The following is a 25,476-nucleotide window of genomic DNA, read 5'->3' as shown; positions in this document are numbered from 1 at the left end:
TATGTGAGCAAGACGAAGGAGCTAGTTATCGACTTCAGGAAGCATGGTGGAGTACATGCCCAAATTAGCATAGATGTTGCCAGAGTGGAAATGATTGAGAGCTTAAATTTCTACATGTACATGTTGCCAATGATCTGCCATGGACCAACCACATTGAAGCATTTTAAGCATTTATATTTTGAAACTGTGAGGAATTAAATAGAAGCTGCTTGTCGCTATCATTTACTATGTGTATTTTTTTCTGTATTCAACTGGTTGCACACAATTGTAGTAAGCTAATGATGTAAAGTAATAAGCACTTTTTTTTGCAATTGAGTACAATGGGTCAGGTAATGCTGGACCTTGTTTGTATGTCTACAGTCCCACTTGTCCAGAGTGCTCACATGCCAGATTTAATGCTCAACTAATGTCAGGCAAATCATGCAAAATAATTTTGAGTGCGATACAAAGCAGTGGCCTGTAAATGCAGCAACCAAGGCCAACATACAGTCGGAGAAAGATTTATTTGGAAAGTCTGTTGAAAGACTGATAAGATGGCAACGTTTTTTGGAAAAGGTTGTGAGGAGTGGGGACTAAGATGGTAGAAACAATAGGCTGTTTGGTTCAACCAAGGTGCATTCACAATCATTCTCATCGTAAAAAATATTGTTCTAATGACACTTTAGATTTTGCAATTTTCATGATCGGTGCCATAAAATGTGTTTTGTTGCTATTCTAATCCATTTTGCACAACACCCTGAAAGCGACATGTTTCTGATGTATTTAAGAAGGAACTGCAGATGCTGGAAAATCGAAGGTAGACAAATGTGCTGGAGAAACTCAGCGAGTGCAGCAACATCTATGGAGCGAAGGAAATAGACAACGTTTCGGGCCGAAACTCTTCTTGTTTCCTATTTCCTTCGCTCCATAGATACTGCTGCACCCGCTGAGTTTCTCCACCTCTTTTGTCTTATGCTTCTGAAGTAAAAGTTCATTGCCTTTTAATCATTGTGATTATGCTGCTTTCTTCCCACTATAAAGTCTCAACAGCAGTGATTCCAATATTACATTTTGTGGTCCAACCAGGAATTATATTAAAGGATTATTTTGGCTCATCATTACATCATGGTGTCATGCTTTGTACTTGTAATGATGACATTGAGAATTCTGTTGGTTTTTATTACAAATCTGTAGTTGCTGCCATCTAGTACTTTTCTATCTCAGCATTTTAGGTAAGTTTAGAAATCTTCTTATTTCTTAGTATTATACCATGGAATTGTATAACTTTGTAACCGTCGGGTTTTCTTTTAAATTTTGCTTGTCACGTATCACGCAGGAGTGGGGGGGGGGGGGGTCACTTCTAAGGTATTGTATTCCATATATGAAAATTTGAATATATGAAATATCAAAAATAATATTAGTTTAGTTTAGAGATACAGCATGGAAACAGGCCCTTCGGCCCACCAGCGATCACCGCTTGCAATCAATCAATCAATCAATCAGTTTTATTCGTCACATTGCACATAAAGTGCAAGTGAAATGAATTTGTCAGCAGCGGTACAATAATAAAGAACACACAACCACAATAAAAATTTTACACAAACATCCACCACAGCATTCATCACTGTGGTGGAAGGCACAGAAATTGGCCAGTCCTCCTCCATTTTCCCCCGTGGTCGTGGTGGTCGGGACCTCAACCCTCCGCAGCCGCTGCTGCGGGCGTCCAGGTGGTAAAGAACAAAGTCAAAGTCAAGGTAAGTCCAGGATCGCACTTCCCCACCGGAGACGGCGGCTTCAGGATGGTGTAGGCCGCAGGCCGGCGGTCAAAGATTTAAAGTTCCCGCCGCGCCGCAGCCAGAAGCAACGCAGACCGCAGGGCCGGCGGTCGAAGCTGCCCCTCCAGGGGTGATGGTGAGTCCATGCCGCGCCCACCTTAGCTTCTGAAGTGCGGGCCGGCGGTGGAATCTTCTGATTACCCCCGGGTCCCCCCAAAGTCTCAACAGCAGTGATTCCCGGGCTGTACACGCCGCGCCACCTGAAGCTGTGCAGACCGCGACTTCAGGCTGCATCATTACTCCGGGTCATGCTTTGTAGCTTGGAATGCTCCACTCCGGCGAGCCCCAGTTGGTTTTTACCCGCTCCACGGCGAGAGTTGCACGCTGCGCCCGCCGCTGAAGTCCCGGTCTCCGTGGAAAGGCCGCGCCGATCCTGATTGTTAGGCCACGGGGGAGGCGACCTGGAAAAAGTCGCCTCTCCATGGAGGAGGCGGCACGCGAAACGGTTTCCCCCTTATCCCCCATACACCAAATTTGAATATATGAAAAAACAAAACTAATATTAACAGTTTAAAAACAGATGGAAAAGACATACTAAAAAAAATCCAAAAAACCAGAAAAGACTAACACGCACTAACACTCTTACATACTAGGGACAATCTACAATTTTTATCAAACCCAATTAACCTACAAACCTGGACGTCTTTGGAGTGTGGTAGAAACCGGAGCTGGCAGAGAAAACCCATGCAGTCATAGGGAGAACATACTAACTCCGTACGCACAGCACCCGTAGTCAGGATCGAACCCAGGTCTCTGGTGCTGTAAGGCAGCAACTCTACAGCTCCACCACTGTTCCGCCCCCAACGTTAAAACAAAAATGTTGAAAGCATTAGAAAATTCAAAAATGATAACTACTTTTGATTCAAAATGATTCAAAAATTAAACTAACTGCTTTGGTACATACTAATTGCAGTTAGGATTTGGGCAAAAAAAAAAGTACAAACTGTTTTTGATCATCATCCATCTATTCTGCAATCCTCTATTAATCCTTTGCCTCTATCCCAAGACTCCAAACCACAAACCTGAAGGTGACTTGAATACCGGTCAAGCCTAACTTGTATGCAAATAGAAACAATTGCAGATATTTCCAGCGAAACCATTGTTTCCCTACAATGAATCTTTCCTCTTTAATACCCTGTTTTCTAGATCTGTGTTTCTGATTTCATATTTTGGCATGAAACTCGTCCAAAAGTTCCATGATTAGACTGGGTGTCACTAATCTTTTCCAACCCATTTACTGAGCTGAGTGTAAAGGTTCAAACTGAAAGAATGCAGCTAACTGATTCAACAGAAAATTGCATGCACCGTGTCATAATTTCAGTAGTTAAGTTGTAATATAAGTTTTCACTACCGAACCTTGCATTTATATTCCTGAAACAGACCAAGTTTCTTGGCACTTTACAAAACTTCAATGTATAAATGTTCAAACCAGATGATGTTACGATTTTGTTTCCACCTCAGGAAATGGCTTTAAAATAAGTGAAGATTATGCCAACTCACTGTCGTAGTATGATATTTCCTTGTTAGAGGAAGAGAATATAAAGCAGTTCAGGAAAACATTACAATAAAAATCATTTGCATGATTATAAGTTTTTGTACTTTTTTGTAAGTTTTCTTTCTTTCTATCAGTGTAATAAAATGCAGCAATGTTATTTAAAATAGCTAAACTATTGATCCATGATCACAGTGAATGGCGATGCTGGCTTGAAGGGCTGAATGGCCTACTCCTGCACCTATTGTCTATTGTCTAAACTCATTTTATAGGATGCAAAGTGATTAAGTAACATACCTGTGAAGTGATCCCTCAGATGTTGTACTTAAGATTTCAGAATCATTCATATTTTGCAAAATCCAATCAGTGCTCATTTTAAACCTCGTGAATCAAACTACTGCATTAAGAACTGTGGCAATATCTGCTCTCACCTTTTCAAAGTGAATCGTGAGAAATTCATGACACAAAAGAAACATGTCCAATCCATCATGCCAGTACTGGTTGATAATTTCAGCCACGGTGCACTTTCCAGCAGTTATTTTGTAGCATTGTATGAAGCATGGTGTGCAAGTAATTTTTAAATGATATGGGATTTCTACTTTAGATCATCCATGGAAAGATTTTGAAATCTTTGGCCACTTTCAGGGTGGAAAATAAATATTCTCCTAATCCTCCCTGGGCGTAGACCTCTCTGCTAAAGAAAGTAGGTTGGTCTTATCCGTTACGTTGAGGAACTTCATAATTTTATATCTCTCAATTACATTTTCTCCAAGCTTAAAGAAGCTTGTGTAAGCTATCACTCCTTGCATTCTCAAGTACTGATATCAGTTGTGTAAATCCATCCAGTAATGTGCTAAGAACTGTGCACAGCATTTTAACTGTGGGCTAACTTCTATTTTATTGATTCTGGCACAAGCTCCTGTTCTTGTGTTTTGTGCTTGGTTTATAAAGGAGAATGTCACGAGTGTTGCTTTAATCGTATTCTGCATCTAGGGATCTCTCGTCATGCATTCTGAGGAGCTGAGGCACCTTGGCACACATTTAACAGAATTCTAAGTGAAAGGCTGCTTGTCTAAATTGTAGCCCTTGAAATAAAGAGGTCAGAATCAGCATCAATAAAAGACTGGCTCAAGGACAAAGCAGAGAACCTTAAAATGGTTGTTTGTCAGACAAGGTTTGTGGGCAGTGGTGTTCCCATATAATGGCTTGCATTTGCAGATGGCACCAAACCATGTGATAAGCTGAGAAGAGAATATTAATCAACTTCAAGCGGACTTAGTTTGGAATTTGAGCAAGTAAGAGGCAGGTGAAATTTAATAACGAGCTGTGGAAATGATGTATTTTGTAAAAAAGAAAAGCAGCAGGATACCTTCATGCATAATCTTTGAAAATGACAAGATATTGAGAAAATGGTTGGCAAAGCAAATGAAATCCTATTCTTTAAATACAGCTGCAGAGTACAAAAGAAAAAGGCATAATACTTATAAACATACTATTCATGGGCAAGTGTAGACTATGCTGCTTAGGCCTATTTTGTAGGGTTGTAATGGCTGATCTGATTGTATCTCAACAGCATTTCCGTTTATATAGAATAATCTTTCTGAAGTTCCCTCTTCAGTGGGTAGTAAAGAGGAGCTCTAAAGATTTGTGACCTGAGAAAATTGTTACCTCAATTAATCTCAAATGAACAATCCCAATTTTAAACATTGTCCCCTAGTTCTAGATAGAAACATAGAAACATAGAAATTAGGTGCAGGAGTAGGCCATTCGGCCCTTCGAGCCTGCACTGCCATTCAATATGATCATGGCTGATCATCCAACTCAGTATCCCGTACCTGCCTTATCTCCATACCCCCCTGATCCCCTTAGCCACAAGGGCCACATCTAACTCCCTCTTAAATATAGCCAATGAACTGGCCTCAACTACCCTCTGTGGCAAAGAGTTCCAGAGATTCACCACTCTCTGTTGAAAAAAACAGCATTTGATGACTTATCCTTAACTGTGAATGGACTTCCCTAACATCGGGAACAATCTTCCTGCATCTAGCTGTCAACCCCTTAAGAATTTTGTAAGTTTCTATAAGTATCTCCTAAATTCTAGAGAGTATAAACCAAGTCTATCCAGTCTTTCTTCATAAGACAGTCCTGACATCCCAGGAATCAGTCTGGTGAACCGTCTCTGCACTCCCTCTATGGCAATAAACACTTGTTATTCACATATTCTTCCAGACTAAGCATTAATATCAACAATTTCAGAAAATTACCCATTCCATCCCAGTAGTTTCATTTACAGCATTTGATGACGATACGAATGTCCCAAATCAAGGCTTCACAATAGTTACAATGGAAATTAATGCTACAGAGCATCAATAATAAACATTAAGATACTTTATAAAAATAGACAATAGGTTCAGGAGTAGCCCATTCGGCCCTTCGAGCCAGCACCGCCATTCAATGTGATCAAGGCTGATCATCCCCAATCAGTACCCCGTTCCTGCCTTCTCCCCATATCCGCTGACTCCGCTATTTTTAAGAGCCCTATCTAGCTCTCTCTTGAAGCTCTATCTAGCTTTCTCCAGAGAACCTGCCTCCACCGCCCTCTGGGGCAGAGAATTCTACAGACTCACCACTCTCTGTGAGAAAAAGTGTTTCCTCGTCTCCGTTCTAAATGGCTTACTCTATATTCTTAAACTGTGGCCCCTGGTTCTGGACTCCCCCAACATCGGGAACATATTTCCTGCCTCTAGCGAGTCCAAGCCCTTAACAATCTTATATGTTTCAATGAGATCCTCTCTCATCCTTCTAAACTCCAGAGTGTACAAGCCCAGCTGCTCCATTCTCTCAGCATATGACAGTCCCGCCATCCCGGGAAGTAACCTTGTAAACCTACGCTGCACTCCCTCAATAGCAAGAATGTTCTTCCTCAAATTGGGGGACCAAAACTGCACACAATACTCACTAGGGTGGTCTCGCTAGGGTTCTGTACAACTGCAGAAGGACCTATTTGCTCCTATATTCGATTCCTCTTGTTATAAAGACCAACATGCCATTCGCTTTCTTCACTGCATGCTTACTTTCATAGACTGATGTACAAGGACCCCCAGATCAGTTGTACTTCCCCTTTTACCAACTTGACGCCATTTAGGTAGTAATCTGCCTTCCTGTTTTTGCTACCAAAGTGGATAACCTCACATTTATCCACATTAAACTTCATCTGCCATGCATCTGCCCACTCCCCCAACCTGTCCAAGTCACCCTGCATTCTCATAGCATCCTCCTCACAGTTCACACTGCCACCGAGCTTTGTGTCATCTGCAAATTTGCTAATGTTACTTTGAATCCCTTCACCCAAATCATTGATGTATATTGTAAATAGCTGCGGTCCCAGCACCGAGCCTTGCGGTACCCCAATAGTCACTGCCTGCCATTCTGAAAGGGACCCGTGAATCCCTACTCTTTGTTTCCTGTCTGCCAACTACTTCTCTATCCATGATAGCACTCTACCCCCCAATACCATGTGCTCTAAATTTGCCCACTAATCTCCTATGTGGGACCTTATCAAATGCTTTCTGAAAGTCCAGGTAAACTACATCCACTGGCTCTCCCTTGTCCATTTTCCTAGTTACATCTTCAAAAAATTCTAGAAGAATAGTCAAGCATGATTTCCCCTACGTAAATCCATGCTGACTCGGACCGATTCTGTTACTGCTATCCAAATGTTCGGCTCTTTCATCTTTTGTAATTGACTGCAGCATCTTCCCCACCACCGATGCCAGGCTAACTGGTCTATAATTCCCTGTTTTCTCTCTCCTGCCTTTCTTAAAAAGTGGGATGACATTAGCTACCCTCCAATCCACAGGAACTGATCCTGAGTCTATAGAACATTGGAAAATTATCACCAATGCATCCACAATTTCTAGAGCCACTTCCTTAAGTACCCTGGGATGCAGACCATCAGGCCCTGGGGATTTATCAGCCTTCAGTCCCATCAGTCTATCCAACACCATTCCCTGCCTAATGTGGATTTCCTTCAGTTCCTCTGTCACCCCAGATCCTCTGGCCAGTACTATATCAGGAAGATTGTTTGTGTCCTCCTTAGTGAAGACAGATCCAAAGTACCTGTACAACTCATGTGCCATTTCCTTGTTCCCCATAATAAATTTTCGGTCTTCAAGGGTCCAACTTTGGTCTTAACTATTTTTTTCCTCTTCACGTACCTAAAGAAGCTTTTACTATCCTGCTTTATATTCTTGGCAAGCTTACCTTCGTACCTCATCTTTTCTCCCCGTATTGTATTTTTTAGTTATGATAATAATTGTGACACTTCACACAAGTGGTGACTGAGGGGGAGGTTAAAATAGTTGTGGATCCTGGTAGAATTTAATATGTGTACAATTATGATGGGACATGTTCATAAACTTAATGAAAGCACATTACATTGGCAATTCAATTATAAATATAGACAAATAAATTCCTGTTTTTTTTTATGGTAGTCAGGAGAGAATTAACAATCGTGACCAGTGCATGACAACGCTGCTTGCTGATTAAGAGTTTAATGTAGGAAAATAAATGAATGAATGAATGAATAAGTTTATTGGCCAAGTATTCACATACAGGGAATTTACCTTGGTGCTCCGCCCGCAAGTGACAACATACAGTGACAGTTAGGAATGACACATAAAACATTAAACATTAATAATAAAAGATTATTGATTAAACATGTGAATTAAATAAAATACCAGAGCAAAAGGAGGCTACAGATTTTTGGTTATTGAGTAGAGCTACTACTCGTGGAGAAAAGCTGTTTTTATCTGGCTGTGGCAGCTTTGACATTCCAGAGTCACCTTCCAGAGGAAATTGATTCCAAGAGCTTGTGGCCAGGGTGAGAGATGATCTTACCCGCTCGCTTCCTGGCCCTTGCAGTGTACAGTTCGTCAATGGAGGGAAGGTTGAAGCCAATAACCTTCTCAACTGATCGGAATATTCGCTGCAGCCTCCAGGTATCATGCTTGGTGGCTGAGCCAAACCAGACCATGATGGAGAAGGTGAGGACAAACTTACAATGGTCGTATAGATTTGGACCATCATTGCCTGTAGCAGATTGTGCTTCCTCGGCTGCTGCAGGAAGTACATCCTCGGTTGTGCCTTTTTTTACTGTGCCCCCCCCCATTTAAGGTCCTTGGAGATGATGGTCCGCAGGAACCTAAAAGACTCCCAGGAACTTAAGTAGACATGCAATGTAAGCAATTTTTTAAATTTGTGAACACGAAAGAAAATGCTTAAAGGGGCTGTCCCACTTGGGCGACCTAATCTGCGAGTTAAGAAGAGAGAGAGAGAGAGAGACGCACGCACGCACACGCAGTGATTATGGATTAGTTACCAGATATTTCCAGCTTGTCGCACCCGTTTACAGGAAGACTTAACTGGGCACTTTTTTGAAAAACAATAAAGTACTCAATTTACTTCAAATAATGACCACATAGAATGAACCAGTAAGTGGTTGTAAGTTTTAAAGGAGATGTGTGGGGCAAGTTTTTTTCCACAGGCTGATGGATACTGGGAGCGTACTGCTGGAGGTAGTGGTGGAGGCAGATATGAAGGTGACATTTCAGAGTCTTTTAGATGGACACATTGCAGAGAATAGAAGGTTATGGATTATATATTGGAAGATGAGATTAGATTATTTTGGCATCATGTTGGGACAATGTAAGCTGAAGGGCCTGTTCCTGTGCTGTACTTTTCTATGTTCAAGTATCGTAGATTTAATTAATTTTCAGTTAAGAGTCAGTTGTTAACAATGGTGGATTTTGTGATAAAATTATTTTTCAGATACATTAATAAACTTAATTACTTCTTAAATGCACAAAGGATATATTAATGCTGGATAAATGCATTCTTAAGATATCAAAATGCACTGGTTCATGAACATTTTAACCTTGAGTAGAAACTAAGGCAAAATAATTTATTATGATTGGTGTAATTTAAAGTGTTTATACTAAGATTACTTATCCACACACTGCTGAAACTAATCCCAACAAGATTGTGAAACAATTGTGAACAAATTTAAATTTCTCTTGAATTTCCACCAAATAGTTTGTATCCAAATATTCCCCATTAAACAACACAAGTCTGAAGAAGGGACTCGACCCGAAACGTCACCCATTCCTTCTCTCCAGAGATGCTGCCTGTCCCACTGAGTTACTCCAGCATTTTGTGTCTACCTTTGATCAATTGAATATTGATTGAATACAGCATGGAAACAGGCCCTTCGGCCCATCAAATACACACCGGCCATTGATCGCCCTTTCACATTATTTCGATGTTACCTGACTCTTGTATCCACTCCCTGCACACTAGGGGCAATTTACAGTGACCAATTAGCCTACAAACCCGCTCGTCTTTGGGATGTGAGAGGAAACCAAAACATCGGGAGGAAGCCCAAGCTGTCACAGAAGGTGCAAACTCCACGCAGACAGCACCCGAGGTCAGAATTGAACCCAGGTCTTTGGCACTGTGGGGTAGCAGCTTTTCCAGTTGTGCCACTGTGCTGGCCCACTGCTATTCTGAGGATCTTGTGGTATGGAGGAACTGTAGGAAATTCCACATTAATCAGAACATGCTGTTAGGTAAACTGTTGGGACCGAAGGCAGATAAATCTGCAGGGTCTGATGGTCTGCAACCCAGAGTACTCAAGGAGATGGCTCTAGAAATCATGGATGCATTGGTGATCATTTTCCAATGTTCTATAGACTCTGGATCCTGAGGACTGGAGGTTAGTTAAAGTAACCACAGTTTTTTAAGGAAGGAGGGAGACGGAAAACACAGAATTATAGACCAGTTAACCTGACATCTGTAGTGGGGAAGATGCTTGAGTCGATCATTAGAGATGTAATAGCAGCGCATTTGGAAAGCAGTGACAGGATCGGTCAAAATCTACATGTTAATTTAATGATGTTATCATTGCTCTCACTGAAAGAAACGCTCATGGGATATGCTACTCTATTAAAATATTACTTTAAAAGAAATAGCAAATTCTGCATTTGACTCGCCTTAATCCCAAAGATAGCAACTTTTAAACTTGTCCTTTTTGTCGGTGAATTTAGGCTCTTGACACTTGACGTCTAGTATCTTTCCTTTAAAAAGTACGATTTAATTCTAGGGGTATAATATTGCTACATTCTATCACTATGGTTTCTGTTTACTTTCATTTGTGATGTCAGAATTTTGTGTCTATGATTTCAACATTTGTTTTGTTTTACACTTTTGATGCTGAAAATCACTTGCAGATGCATATCTGCATTAAAATAAGCTTATATTAAACACTATATAATGTCAAACCCAAACAGGTAAGAATAATGTGGTGCACAGATCACATTTTTGATAGGAAAAGCTATTTAACAGGTTTTTTTGTGCATCCATATTTTTTGTCCCTTATCTTTTCTTCACTGCCAATGAAGTTTTGGTTTGTATATGTAAGCCACACTCATACTGCATCTGTTCTGACCGTCATGATCTCAGTTTTGAATATACTTCTTTATAGAAGGCCTTTGATAAGACATTAATTTGGATAATTAAAAGTCTTGGGGGGAATACATAGCATGGGTTGAAGGTTGGTTGTCATCTAGGGAACAGAGTGTAAGAATAATTGGGGCGTGCAGTGCCATACAGTGATTAGTGAGATATCCATGGGATCCGAACTTGGACCCCATCTATTCACAATATTTTTCAATCATTTGGATGAGATAACAGATTGTCTTTTTTTTTTTTAAGTGCCTGACTGCTAAAAAACCTGTTAGTGTCAAGAGTTGTGAGGAAAATTCAAAGAGATTTCAAGGCAGTTTGGAAAAGTGAAGTGAGTAGAAATATGTGGTAGATGCAATATAACCGAGACAAGTGTGAAGTTTTACATTTTGTTTGAAAAAACAACGAGTATCATAGAAATGGCTAGAAACTGGGAAATGCCCATGTGCAAAACAATCAGACTGTCATAATACACCCATCATTGAAACCAAAGACCTAGATGCAACAAATGGCTTAGGAGACAGATGGTATGCATGCCTCCCTTGCACTGTAATTAATCGGGCTTGGGGAGACCCCACGTGGAATATTGTATGCCATTTTGGTCTCTAACCGAAGAGTACATTTTCATGGATGGAATACAATGAAGGTTCATCAGAGTGATTCTTTCGATGACAAACTATCATAGGAGAAATTGGGTTAAATAGGCCGGCATTCACTAAAGTATGGACGAACAAGAAGAGATCCCGTTGAGATGTAACAAAAATGTAGTTGGCTGGACAGCTGGATGTTTCCCTTGGTAGGGGATCTAGAACTAGGAGCGGGGTATTGGGATACTGTTACTTAGGATTGTGATGAGAAATTTGTTCAGTCAGAGAATGAGGAGCCTATAGACTTCCCTAACCCAGAACATAATGGTCACAATTATTTTTGAAAATCTTGCTTGACAAATAACTTTTATTCTGAAGCTCTAGTCCATAACCCCCCCCCACTTTGTTCTATTGTCACAATTGTTTTTTTATAATGCAATTTGTTATGACACAGACTTTCTTGGCACACAACTATTGTATTGTCGTAGAACTACTTGTAGTCCATCAGCTTATTTGGTTAGTTCAGTTTATTAATGTCACAGGTATAGTGAAAAAATAATTTCCTTCTGTAAATCAACATTATACTTCTGTCTGAAGAAGGGTCTCGAGCCGAAACATCACCCATTCCTTCTCTCCATAGATGCTGCCTCACCCGCTGAGTTTCTCCAGCTTTTTGTGTCTACCTTATACTCCTGTTAGTTCAGTGAGTCATCTGCCAAAAATCTGAAAGGAGCATTTTCCTTATACCTTGCATATGCAGCTTAAGGAAATTAAAAAATAGTTTCAGAACACAGTACAGTATTTTACTAAGAAAGTGAAAATATTGGTACAGCATTAGTATGTCATTAAGATGGAAATGGTGCAGAGAAAATGTACAAGGAAATTGCCAGGACTCAAGGACCTGAGCTTATAGGAAGAGGTCGGCAGACTAGGACTTTATTCCTTGGAGCGCAGGAGGTTAAGGGATGAACTTAGAAGTGCATAAAATCATGAGGGGAATAGGTAGGATGAATGAGGTTTTTTTTAACCTGGTAGTGGAGGCAAGAACGAGAGAACATAGATTTAAGGTGAGAGGGGAGAAATTTGAGGGGAACCTGAGCGGCAACGTTTTCACACGGGGGGGGGGGGGAGGAAGGAAGGGAGGGTGGCAAAGGGCGGGGGGGGGGGGTAGCCTAATAGATATGGATAGGAGAGGTTTAGAAGGATACGGGTCAAATGCAGGCAAATGGGACTAACGTAGATGAATGATTGGCATGGGCAAGCTGGGCTGAAAGGCCTGTTTCCATGTTCTTGGTATTTGTACTTTGCAGCTGGGTGCTCCAGTATATGGCTGCTGTGCATTGTGCAGCCTGTCTTATACGTTGGGTTTTGCTATGTTTACAGCCATTCTGATTGTGCTTCACTTCGTGCTGCAGGAGGTCCTGAAGCAACTGCAGGGTAGCATTGAAGACGAGGCTCTGGCTCTGGCTTCTGCTGGACAGATTGATCTACTAGAGCGACTAAAAGGTAAGTCTTGTAGCCAAATACATACACTAAACATTTTATTGCACTTTCAGTTTCATAGCCATTGAACGACATAGCTTGAATATTATAAAGGAAGCTTTGGTGGTATTTTTCAGATTATTTTTTGAAATGATCTGACCAATACATAGCAATGTTACAAAATTTTGAGATTTAAAAAATCAAGTCTGCAATTTATCCCATCAGATAAAGCATAACAATAAGTTTAATTTGACACCTAATTCACTTTCATATCTCAAGTAATAAAAAAGTTATGGCCATTTTCATACTCGGAAATTAGCATCTTGTTCCCTATTGATTTTCTATGGACATAACAAAAAAGCTGTGATCGTGGACAGTCAAAAGCCCATAACCTTCTTAAAAATTAAGAGAACTGAATGAAATTTTCAGTTATCATAGATTGAAGCATTCTGAAACAAATATAAAATAATCTTACTTGGATGACCTGAAATTAAAGCATATAATTAGTTAGTTACCTAATTGTAGCTAATTTCATACTTCAATTACTAGATCTAAACATCTATCCATTTCTTAATAAATGATTAACATTTTTAAATAGCCCAAGTGTCCAAATAATATTCACAAATAATTCACAACAAAACATGATTTTTAAATCTCATTTACATCAATTTATAGGCCAAATGGAAGGAATTTAGTGTTCATTTGCTGTAAATTAAAGTCAATTTAAATCGGCTTTCTAGTGGGTTCCTGTGAACGCGCTGGTTTAGAACGTTCACATTGCGCTGGATTTGTGCCCTCAAGTGCCCAGAAAAATACTGCGGGATATAAAGAGCCCAAAATGAACTACTCGCTATAGAAAACTTTATAACAGGGTTATATACAAGCCCCATTTAATGTAAAAATAAGGTACATACCTTTAATTGTTTGCTTTATAAAACCCTGGGGCTGCGAGAGGTTGCAGAGTGAGAGAGTGATTTTTAAACTACTATAAATATTATACAATTTCATAAAAACTAATAATACCTTTTGCGACGGGGTCTTTCAGCGATTTTCCGTTAATGATTTAATAGGCTGAACATTTTCGATTGGAACAGCCTAGTAAAAATCGCGTTTTAAACCCGCCCCCTCTAAACAGCGCCAAAATCACACACACGGGGTAGGGCAGATGCTCAGCCACGATTCAGGTAGGTTTTGTAACATACCTACAATACATGAGAGATAGTTTTGCAGTTTCCTCATTTGATTTTGTTTTTGTCTGGGATCTCCAATTATATTTGGACATCTACAGTTTTTTGCTGTGCCTAATGCACATTCTTCTCCCAATTAGCAGTTTCAATCTGAGTACGGAAAATATTTGAATGAATTTCGAAATATATTACTCTTGATTTTGAGTGATTTGTTTACTTTATATTAATAATGGAAAGAGGTTGAGAATCTGAGCTTTAAATAGCTGGAATACACTTCAAGTTTCAGAGTTGTAAGCTGATTGCTTTTGTTGCTTGACTGCTATCTGTTTGTGCCATATCCTGTAGCACCAGAATGGACCAAATGACAGATTATACTGCTCATATACTGCTACAAGGCAAATTTTCAATGGTTGCTGTATTGTATCCTCTGCAAATTTGCTCTTATGAAAGTTATCTCTTCAGGTAGACAGATCCACTGTTACTTAGAAGCTCCTTCAATCACTTGCATTAGTTTCTTAAATTTTTTCAGTCTTACGACGTGGAAAATTTGGCATTTAAAATGAGAATGGTATTTATCAAATTATAGCCCCCAATCATTGCTCCTCCAGTGCTTGACCAATGCTGCCTTCTTATGCCTAATACCACTGCTGTGTAAAGTTCTGAAGATCTTGTCAAATCTTGTCCTCAAATAGTTTTTCTCAATGCTTTATGGTCTTGCCGCAGCCTCATTCTTGTATCTCAATGATGCTAGAAAGCCTTTGAGAGATCAGGCCATTTATCACAAAACATCTGATTACAACCGTTAGTGCGGTTTAGTTTATTGTCACATGTACCGAGATACAGTGAAAAGCTTTTTGTTGCGCGCTAACCCGTCAGGTGAATGACAATACATGATTACAATCAATCCATTTACAGTGTATATATACATGATATGGGAATAACGTTTAGTGCAAAGTACGGTCAAAGATACTCCGAGGGACATCAAAGAGGTAGATGGTAGTTCAGCCCTGCTCTCTGGTTGTGGTAGGATGATTCAGTTGCCTGCTAAAAACAGCTGGGAAGAAACTGTCCCTGAATCTGGAAGTGTGCGTTTTCACACTTCTGTACTTTTTGCCTGATGGGAGAGGGGAGAAGAGGGCGTGGCCAGGGTGCAACTCGTCCTTGATTATGCTGCTGGCCTTGCCGAGGCAGCGTGAGGTATACATGGAATCAATAGGTGGAGGTTGGTTTGTGTGATGGCCTGGGCTGCGTCCACAATTCGCAACAATTTTGTACGGTCGTGGATGGTGCTGTTCCTCAAACCAAGCTGTGATGCATCCCGATAAAATACTTTCCATGGTCCATCTGTAGAAGTTGGAGAGAGTTGTAGGGGACATGCCAAACTTCCTAAGCTTTTCAAGGAAGTAGAGGTGTTGATATGCCTTCTTGGACATTGCTTCAATGTGGGTGGTACAGGAGAAGTTGTTGGTGATATTGACTCGGGGGAATTAGAAGTTTTCAACCATCTCTACTTCTGCACCATCAATGCAAATTGGGGTATGCGTCCCGCTTTGTTTCCTGAAGTCTTGCTGATGGTGAGAGAAATTTTGACACAAAAAGCTGGAGCAACTCAACGGGATAGGCAGTATCTCTGGAGGGAAGGAATGGGTGACGTTTCGGGTTGAGATCCTTCTTCAGACTGAGAAAGGTTGTTATCTCGACACCAGGACACGAGGTTCTCAATCTCTTTCCTGTACTCAGTCTCATCATTATTTGATATCCGGCCCACAATGGTGGTGTCATCTGCAAATTTGAAAATGGAATTAGATTTTTACATGGGTTCGCAGTCGCGGGTGTACAAGGAGAAAAGAAAGGGACTGAGAACATATCCATACGGAGCCTCATTGTTAATATATCTGATTTTGCTCATGATATTGAAAGTGAATATATCAGTGATGGTACTGTCATTGAAAAGGAAGATAAATATGAGATGACTTTTCTCATAGTAGGGATTGTCACTGCCTGAAAGCTATGTGACTCCAATGTCACTTTCCATGTTAACATATCTTGGATGTTGCAGCTGACTGAGGCTGCTTCATTGTGGCTGACTGAGGCTGCTTCATCGGAGAATTGTGAATTGTTGCCAAGCAGTGTTACTCTTTACATCAGAGGTGGTCATTAATGAAGAATCTGACAAAAATGGTTTGTGTGAGGAAGACATCCTTGACAATCTCTAATACCTGTCCTAAGGGTGTAATGTCAGTTTCTGATTACCTTTTCCTTTCTATTAGTTATGATTCCAGCCATTGGAGGATTTAAGTTTTATTTTGGCTTATTTCTCTATTCCTCTGCAGAGAGTGCTTTAGTCTGATAACAGTGGATGCTAGTATGCAGTGGTAAAACGTTTGTATGCTCATGGTGTGACAGGAATGAGAGAGGGTGTTTTGCAAATGGAACCCCATGCTTTATTTGATTATATTAAGATATTTTTCTGATTAGTAACTACATAAGATAAATATTTGTGCTTTATTAGGATCTAGGTAAAAGTTGAAGGGGAAAGGTAGTTTGACTGATTGTCAACCCCAATCCTTTGCTGGAGAAATCTTTAAAGAAACTGCTCAATGTACACCAGTATAATCAAGCCATACACTATTTCAACAGGTTGTACACAGAGAAAAATACCACAGGGGGGCGGCACAGTGGTGCATCAGTTAGAGTCGCTGCCTTACAGCACCAGAGATTCGTGTTCGATCCTGACTATTGGTGCTCTGGAGTTTGTGTGTTCTCCCTGTGACAACGTGGGATTTCTCTGGGTATTCCGGTTTCCTCCCACATTCCTAAAGACAAGCATGTTTGTCGGTTAATTGGCTTCTGTAAATTGTTCCTAGTGTGTAGGATAGAACTAGTGTACAGGGGTGAGCAGCTGGTAGGCCAGAGGTCCTGTTTCCAGTTGTATCTCTAAACTAAACTAAACTGAGTGTAGCATATAGTGTTACAACATTATAGTGTTACAGCTCCAGTGATAGCGCAGATAAAAAGTCCAAGGGCCGCAATAAGGTAAGTTTATAGTTCATGTCATCCCAGCAGAATTAGAGCATTTGGCTCATTGAGTCTAGTCTACAATTCAATTACTAACTTCCATCCGGCACTCAAATACACCTGGACCATTTCCGACACTTCCCTACCATTCCTTGACCTCACTATCTCCATTGCAGGCGATAGACTTCTGACCGACATACACTATAAACCCACTGACTCCCATGGCTATCTGGACTACACTTCTTCCCACCCTGCTTCCTGTAAGGACTCCATCCCCTACTCCCAATTCCTCCGTCTACGCCACATCTGCTCCACGGATGAGGCGTTCCACACCAGGACATCGGAAATGTCCTCATTATTCAAGGAACGGGGGTTCCCCTCCTCCACCATAAATGAGGCTCGCACCAGGGTCTCTTCCATACCCCGCAACACTGCTCTCTCTCCCCATCCCCCCACTCGCAACAAGGGCCGAGTCCCCCTAGTCCTCACCTTTCACCCCACCAGCCGTCACATACAAAAAGTAATCCTCCGTCAGTTTCGCCACCTCCAACGTGACCCCACCACTCGCCACATCTTCCCATCTCCCCCCATATCTGCCTTCCGCAAAGACCGCTCCCTCCATAACTCCCTTGTCAATTCTTCCCTTCCCTCTCGTACCACCCCCTCCCCGGGCACTTTCCCTTGCAACCGCAAGAGATGCAACACTTGTCCTTTTACCTCCCCCCTCGACTCCGTTCAAGGACCCAAGCAATCGTTCCAGGTGCGACAGAGGTTTACCTGCATCTCTTCCAACCTCATCTATTGCGTCCGCTGCTCTAGATGTCAGCAGATCTATATCGGTGAGACCAAGCGGAGGTTGGGCGATCGTTTCGCCGAACACCTCCGCTCGGTCCGCAATAACCAAGCTGACCTCCCGGTGGCTCAGCACTTCAACTCCCCCTCCCACTCCGTCTCCGACCTCTCTGTCCTGGGCCTCCTCCATGGCCACAGCGAGCAGCACCGGAAATTGGAGGAACAGCACCTCATATTCCGTTTGGGGAGTCTGCATCCCGGGGGCATGAACATCGAATTCTCCCAATTTTGTTAGTCCTTGCTGTCTCCTCCCCTTCCTCAGCCCCCCTGCTGTCTCCTCCCATCCCCCAGCCTTCGGGCTCCTCCTCCTTTTCCCTTTCTTGTCCCCGCCCCCGATCAGTCTGAAGAAGGGTTTCGGCCCGAAACGTTGCCTATTTCCTTCGCTCCGTAGATGCTGCTGCACCCGCTGAGTTTCTCCAGCCTTTTTGTGTAACATTCAATTATGGCTGATCTATCTTTACCTTTCAACTCCATTCTCCTGCCTTTTCTCCATAACCATTGATAACCTTACTAATCACGAATTTGTCAATCACCGCTTTAAAAATACCAAATGACAGCCTCAACAGCTATCCTTGGCAATAAATTCCACAAACGCGCCACCCTCTGACTAAAGAAATTCCACGTCATCTCATTCTGATGCTGTGCCCTCTGGTCCTAAATTCTCACCCTAGTGGAAACAATAGATAATAGGTGCAGGAGTAGGTCATTAGGCCCTTCGAGCCAGCACCGCCATTCAATGTGATCATGGCTGATCATCCCCAATCAGTACCCGGTTCCTGTCTTCTCCCCATATCCCCTGACTCTGCTATCTTTAAGACCCTATCTAGCTCCCTCTTAAAAGTATCCATAGAACAGGCCTCCACTGCCTTCTGAGGCAGAGAATTCCACAGACTCACAACTCACAACAACACACAACTGGTATGTTAGCTTTCATTGCAAAAGGATTTGAGTATAGGAGCAGGGAGGTTCTACTGCAGTTGTACAGGGTCTTGGTGAGGCCACACCTGGAGTATTGCGTACAGTTTTGGTCTCCAAATCTGAGGAAGGACATTATTGCCATAGAGGGAGTGCAGAGACGGTTCACCAGACTGATTCCTGGGATGTCAGGACTGTCTTATGAAGAAAGACTGGATAGACTTGGTTTATACTCTCTAGAATTTAGGAGATTGAGAGGGGATCTTATAGAAACTTACAAAATTCTTAAGGGGTTGGACAAGCTAGATGCAGGAAGATTGTTCCCGATGTTAGGGAAGTCCAGGACAAGGGTCACAGCTTAAGGATAAGGGGGAAATCCTTTAAAACCGAGATGAGAAGAACTTTTTTCACACAGAGAGTGGTGAATCTCTGGAACTCTCTGCCACAGAGGGTAGTTGAGGCCAGTTCATTGGCTATATTTAAGAGGGAGTTAGATGTGGCCCTTGTGGTTAAGGGGATCAGGGGGTATGGAGAGAAGGCAGGTACGGGATACTGAGTTGGATGATCAGCCATGATCATATTGAATGGCGGTGCAGGCTCGAAGGGCCGAATGGCCTACTCCTGCACCCCTAATTTCTATGTTTCTATGAGAAAAAGTGTTTCCTCGTCTCCGTTCTAAATGGCTTACCCCTTTTTCTTAAACTGTGGCCCCTGGTTCTGGACTCCCCCAACATCGGGAACATGTTTCCTGCCTCTAGCGTGTCCAAACCCTTAACAATCTTATATGTTTCAATAAGATACCCTCTCATCCTTCTAAACTCCAGAGTGTACAAGCCCAGCCGCTCCATTCTCTCAGCATATGACAGTCCCGCCATCCTGGGAATTAACCTTGAAAACCTATGCTGCACTCCCTCAATAGCAAGAATGTCCTTCCTCAAATTAGGGGACCAAAACTGCACACAATACTCCAGGTGTGGTCTCACTAGTACCCTGTACAACTGCAGAAGGATCTCTTTGATCCTAAACATCCTCTCCACATCCACACTATCCAGGTATTTTGCTATTCGGTAAGTTTCAATGAAGTCCCCCCTCAGCCAAATCTCCAAGAGTACATGCACAGTGCCATCAATGCTTAACATACGCTAACCCAATAATCCTTGGGATCATTCTCATAAACCTCCTCTGGACCCTCTCCAACACCAGCACATCCCTCCTCAGAAAAAGGGCGCAAAACTATTCACAATATTCCAAATGCTGTCTGTCCAGTGCCTTGTAAGGGATTAGCATTATATCCCTGTTTTTATGTTCTAGTCCACTCAAAATAAATGTTAACATTGCATTTATCTTCCTTACTACCGATTCAACTTGCAAATTTACCTTTTGGGAATCCTGCACCAGCACTCTAAAGTCCATTTGCACCTTTGAATTCTGAATCCTTTCCTCATTTAGAAAATAGTGTAGACCTTTATTCCAACTACCAGAGTGCATGACTGCACACTTTTCTACAATGTATTCTTTCTACCACTTCTCTGCCCACTCTCCCAACCTGTCCAAGTCCTTCAGCAGAATCCCATCTTCCTCTGCATGACCTGCCCCACCAGCTATCATGCTATCATCTACAAACTTGGCCACAATCTCTCCCTCATTGGCAACAAGATAAATGAGCTAGTTATTGTCTTCAGCAAATAATTTGGTCAGCATTGATGGTGAAGTGGAGATAGCTGAAAGTTTCAACTTCCTTGTCATAGACAAGATCAACAATTTATCCTGCACCAACCACATTGATGCTGCAACTAAGAAAGTACACCAAGGTCTCTATTTCCTCAGTGGGCTGAGGAAGTTCAGCAGGTCTCCAACGACTCTGGATAAGCACACAACAAAAGCTTTTCACTGTACCTTGGTATACGTGACAATACATTAAACTGAACGCTGGACAAAGCTTTCAATTCACTCATCTAAATCATTGATACACAATGTGAAGAGTAATGGCCCCAGCACCGAGCCCTGCAGAACACCATTAGTCATCGGCAGATAACCAGAAAACGCCCCCTATATTGCCCACTCTTTGCCTCTGCTACCAGCCAACCTGTATCTTCCCTCTGATACCATGGGCTCTTTAACAGCCTCATTTACAGCATCTTATCAAAGGCCCTCTGAAAATACAGATAAACCACATCCACTGACTCTCCTTTGTCTATTCTGCTATTTACTTGCAGGAGATGAGGAGAAGAAATGTCTTTAGTCAGAGGGGGGTGAATCTGTGGAATTCTTTGCCATAGAAAGCTGTGGAGTTCATGTCAGTGGATATTTTTAAAGCAGAGAAAGATAGATCCTTGACTATTTCAGGTGTCAGGTTATGGGGAGAAGGTTGGAGAATGGGGTTAGGAGGGAGAGATAGATCAGCCATGATTAACCATATTAACCATATAACAATTACAGCACGGAAACAGGCCATCTCGACCTTTCTGGTCCGTGCCGAACACGTATTCTCCCCTAGTCCCATCTACCTGCGCTCAGACCATAACCCTCCATTCCTTTCCCGTCCATATAACTATCCAATTTATTTTTAAATGATAAAAACGAACTTGCCTCCACCACCTTCACTGGAAGCTCATTCCACACAGCCACCACTCTCTGAGTAAAGAAGTTCCCCCTCATGTTACCCCTAAACTTCTGTCCCTTAATTCTCAAGTCATGTCCCCTTGTTTGAATCTTCCCTACTCTCAGGGGGAAAAGCTTTTCCACGTCAACTCTGTCTATCCCTCTCATAATTTTAAAGACCTCTATCAAGTCTGCGCTCCAAAGAATAAAGCCCTAACTTGTTCAACCTTTCTCTGTAACTTAGTTGCTGAAACCCAGGCAACATTCTAGTAAATCTCCTCTGAACTCTCTCTATTTTGTTGACATCCTTCCTATAATTAGGCAACTGAAATTGTACACCATACTCCAGAATTGGCCTCACCAATGCCTTGTACAATTTTAACATTACATCCCAACTTCTATACTCAATGCTCTGATTTATAAAGGCCAGCACACTAAAAGCTTTCTTTACCACACTATCTACATGGGATTCCACTTTCAGGGAACTGTGCACAGTTATTCCCAGATCCCCCTGTTCACCTGCATTCTTCAATTCCCTACCATTTACCATGTACGTCCTATTTTGATTTGTCCTGCCAAGATGTAGCACCTCACACTTATCAGCATTAAACTCCATCTGTCATCTTTCAGCCCACTCTTCCAACTGGCATAAATCTCTCTGTAGACTTTGAAAATCTACTTCATTATCCACAACCCCACCTATCTTAGTATCATCTGCATACTTACTAATCCAATTTACCACACCATCATCCAGATCATTGATGTACATGACAAACAACAGTGGACCCAACACAGATCTCTGTGGCACCCCACTAGTCACTGGCCTCCAACCTGACAAACAACCATCCACCATTACTCTCTGGCATCTCCCATTCAGCCACTGTTGAATCCATCTTGCTACTCCACCATTAATACCCAACCATTGAACCTTCTTAACCAACCTTCCGTGAGGAACCTTGTCAAAGGCCTTACTGAAGTCCATATATACAACATCCACTGCTTTACCCTCATCAATTTCCCGAGTAACCTCTTCAAAAAATTCAAGAAGATTAGTCAAACATGACCTTCCAGGCACAAATCCATGTTGACTGTTCCTAATCAGATCCTGTTTATCCAGATGCTTATATAATATTATCTCTAAGTATCCTTTCCATTAATTTTCCCACCACTGACGTCAAACTAACAGGCCTATAATTGCTAGGTTTACTCTTAGACCCCTTTTTAAACAATGGAACAACATGCGCAGTACGCCAATCCTCTGGTACTATTCCCGTTTCTAATGACATTCGAAATATGTCTGTCATAGCCCCGGCTATTTCTACACTAACTTCCGTCAATGTCCTAGGGAATATCCTGTCCAGACCTGGAGACTTATCCTCTTTTATATTTCTCAAAAGTGTCAGTACTTCCTCTTCTTTGAATCTCATAGTTTCCATAGCTACTCTACTTGTTTCCCTTACCTCACATAATTCAATATCCTTCTCCTTGGTGAATACCGAAGAAAATAAATTATTCAATATCTCCACCATCTCTTTTGGCTCTGCAAATAGCTGTCCACTCTGACTCTAATGGACCAATTTTATCCCTCGTTATCCTTTTGCTACTAATATAGCTGTAGAAACTCTTTGGATTTACTTTCACCATTACTTGCCAAAGCAACCTCATATCTTCTTTTAGCTTTTCTAATTTCTTTCTTAAGATTCTTTTTACATTCTTTATACTCCTCAAGCACCTCATTTACTCCATGCTGCCTATAATTATTGTAGATCTCTCTCTTTTTCTGAACCAAGTGTCCAATTTCCCTTGAAAACCATGGCTCTTTCCAATTTTTACTATTTCCTTTCAACCGAACAGGGACATAAAGATTCTGTACTCTTAAAATTTCACCTTTAAATGTCCTCCATTTCTCTTCCACATCTTTCCCATAAAACAAAATGTCCCAATTTACTCCTTTTAAATCCTTTCGCATCTCCTCAAAGTTAGCCTTTCTCCAATCAAAAATCTCAACCCTAGGTCCAGTTCTGACCCTCTCCATAATTATATTGAAACTAATGGTATTGTGATCACTGGTCCCGAACTGTTCCCCAACGCATACCTCTGCCACCTGACCCGTCTCATTTCCTAACAGGAGGTCCAGCACCGCCCCTTCTCTAGTAGGTACTTCTATGTATTGCTGCAAAAAACTATCCTGCACACATTTTACAAACTCCAACCCATCCAGCCCATTTACAGAATGTGTTTCCCAGTCTATGTGTGGAAAATTGAAATCTCCCACAATCACTACCTTGTGCTTACTACTAATATATGTAAGGAGATTGCAGATTTGTTCTTCCAATTCTCGCCCCCCATTTGGCGGTCTATAATACACCCCTATAAGTGTTGCTACCCCTTTCCCATTTCTCAATTCCACCCAAATAGCCTCCCTAGACGAGCCCTCTAATCTATCCTGCCAAAATAGATTGAATGGCAGTAGACTTGATGGGCCGAATGGCCTAATTCTTCTCCTATCACTTATGACCCTATCTTTGCAGGAAAGTCAGGTGTTGCATAGATACTTGCTGATTAGCAATCAGCTTCAGCATCTTGCTGTAGGTAGACACAGACTTGGATTGGTGGGTGTTCTGCTTGATACTCGCAGAGGCAGATTCATCATTGAAGCGGGCTGTTCAGAAAAAATCTTGGGGGCCATTTGTGCACCATACTTTTGCATCCATGAGTGGCTGAAACCACGGTTTGATTTTCATCTGGAGAAGACTGTGGGGTATACCTTCAATAGTTTTGGTGTAAATTTTCAGCTAGGTTTTTATGCTCAAGTTTATGGTCGAGAACTATAGTTGATATGACTTTCAAAAGACATTGGAAATATTCCAAATGTGGGCAAATGGGGCTATGCCAGCTTGGTTGACATGAACAAATTGGGCCCATGGTCCTGATTCCATTCTGCAAGGCTCTGTGACACTCTTTAAATCAGCAAGTGAAGGAAAACTGACGTAATCTTAGGTTCCGCAAATTATTGAAATGTAGCTCCTGCTGCTTGGAATGTTTTCATATGAGAAATCCCTTTCCATGACAGCACAAGAAGTTCTGATTTTTTAATATACCTTCAAGATTTTTTTTGGGATCTGTTTGAAACTGGCCTTTACTAATTTTTACCTGGGTGAAAATGCACGATGCATGTCAAACTAATTACACTGAATTTTAGGGGCAACCTGATTGGTTCATGCTGTTAGCTAGATAAAGCTTGCACGTTTGAATTGTGGATTTCGTGAAGATTTTTTTTTAAATTTCCTGCTCATTATTCATTTTCCTTCAGTAATTTCATTGGAATATGTCACATTTCAAGGTCACATTGTCAAGAATCAAATTCAGTGTTTACTAATAAGAGTAATAAGGGTACATCAATACCAACGCTTAAAATGTGGATTGCAAGTATGTTGGACACCGCTCATCTTGAGGAAATGCGATTCCTCCTAATGGATAAATCAGACCAATTCATAACGAGTTGGTCTCCATTCGTCGTTTTTTTGGAATCATATGGTGCAACACAATTGTAAAAAATAACTGTTTCAGGACTGGACGAGGGTTGGTCAAGACTATAAATAATGATCTCCTTTTCTTTTCACTATTTTCTCTCTCAACTTTCTTCATTTACTCGTTTTCTTTCTTCACACACTATATATTTCACATTTTTCTATCCTTTACTATCTAACTTCTTTTTCTTATTCTCATCTTTTTTCAATGTAACAAAAAAAAAAGAAGTTGTACATAAAATGTATTATGAAAATATATATTAGGCACTTTGGTGCCATATGACTGTGCTTACTTCTAATAAAATAAAATATTAAAAAAAAAAAAAAAAACTAATAAGAGCTTCAATTTCAGCTCATCACCAATTTAAAAAAATCACAAAACATATTAACCTGAACGCTTGATGAGCTGAAATTGAAGCTCTTATTAGTAAACACTGAATTTGACTCTTGACAATGTGACTTCTTGAAATGTGACAT

At 41.3% G+C, this 25,476-nt stretch overlaps 1 protein-coding gene across 7 annotated transcripts in view; it reads left to right on the top strand.

Moving 5' to 3' along the window:
- Positions 1–25,476, top strand: part of apc (APC regulator of WNT signaling pathway) — a 158,861-nt gene that overhangs the window by 70,129 nt on the left and 63,256 nt on the right. For 5 of the 7 annotated variants that reach the window (XM_055633202.1, XM_055633203.1, XM_055633201.1 and 2 more), the window contains one exon: positions 12,830–12,920. The exons of 1 other annotated variant lie outside the window; for it this stretch is intronic. In XM_055633202.1, the coding sequence (XP_055489177.1) occupies positions 12,830–12,920 (91 nt within the window). Of the gene's footprint in view, positions 1–12,797; positions 12,921–25,476 lie in introns of all 7 variants that reach the window. One more of the 7 variants, XM_055633206.1, reaches the window with a different exon arrangement.

Source organism: Leucoraja erinacea, chromosome 3 (genome assembly GCF_028641065.1).
Source record: "Leucoraja erinacea ecotype New England chromosome 3, Leri_hhj_1, whole genome shotgun sequence".
Classification (NCBI taxonomy): domain Eukaryota; kingdom Metazoa; phylum Chordata; class Chondrichthyes; order Rajiformes; family Rajidae; genus Leucoraja; species Leucoraja erinaceus.
The sequence above is the reverse complement of the archived record's forward strand: the minus strand, read 5'-3'. Positions and strand labels throughout refer to the sequence as shown.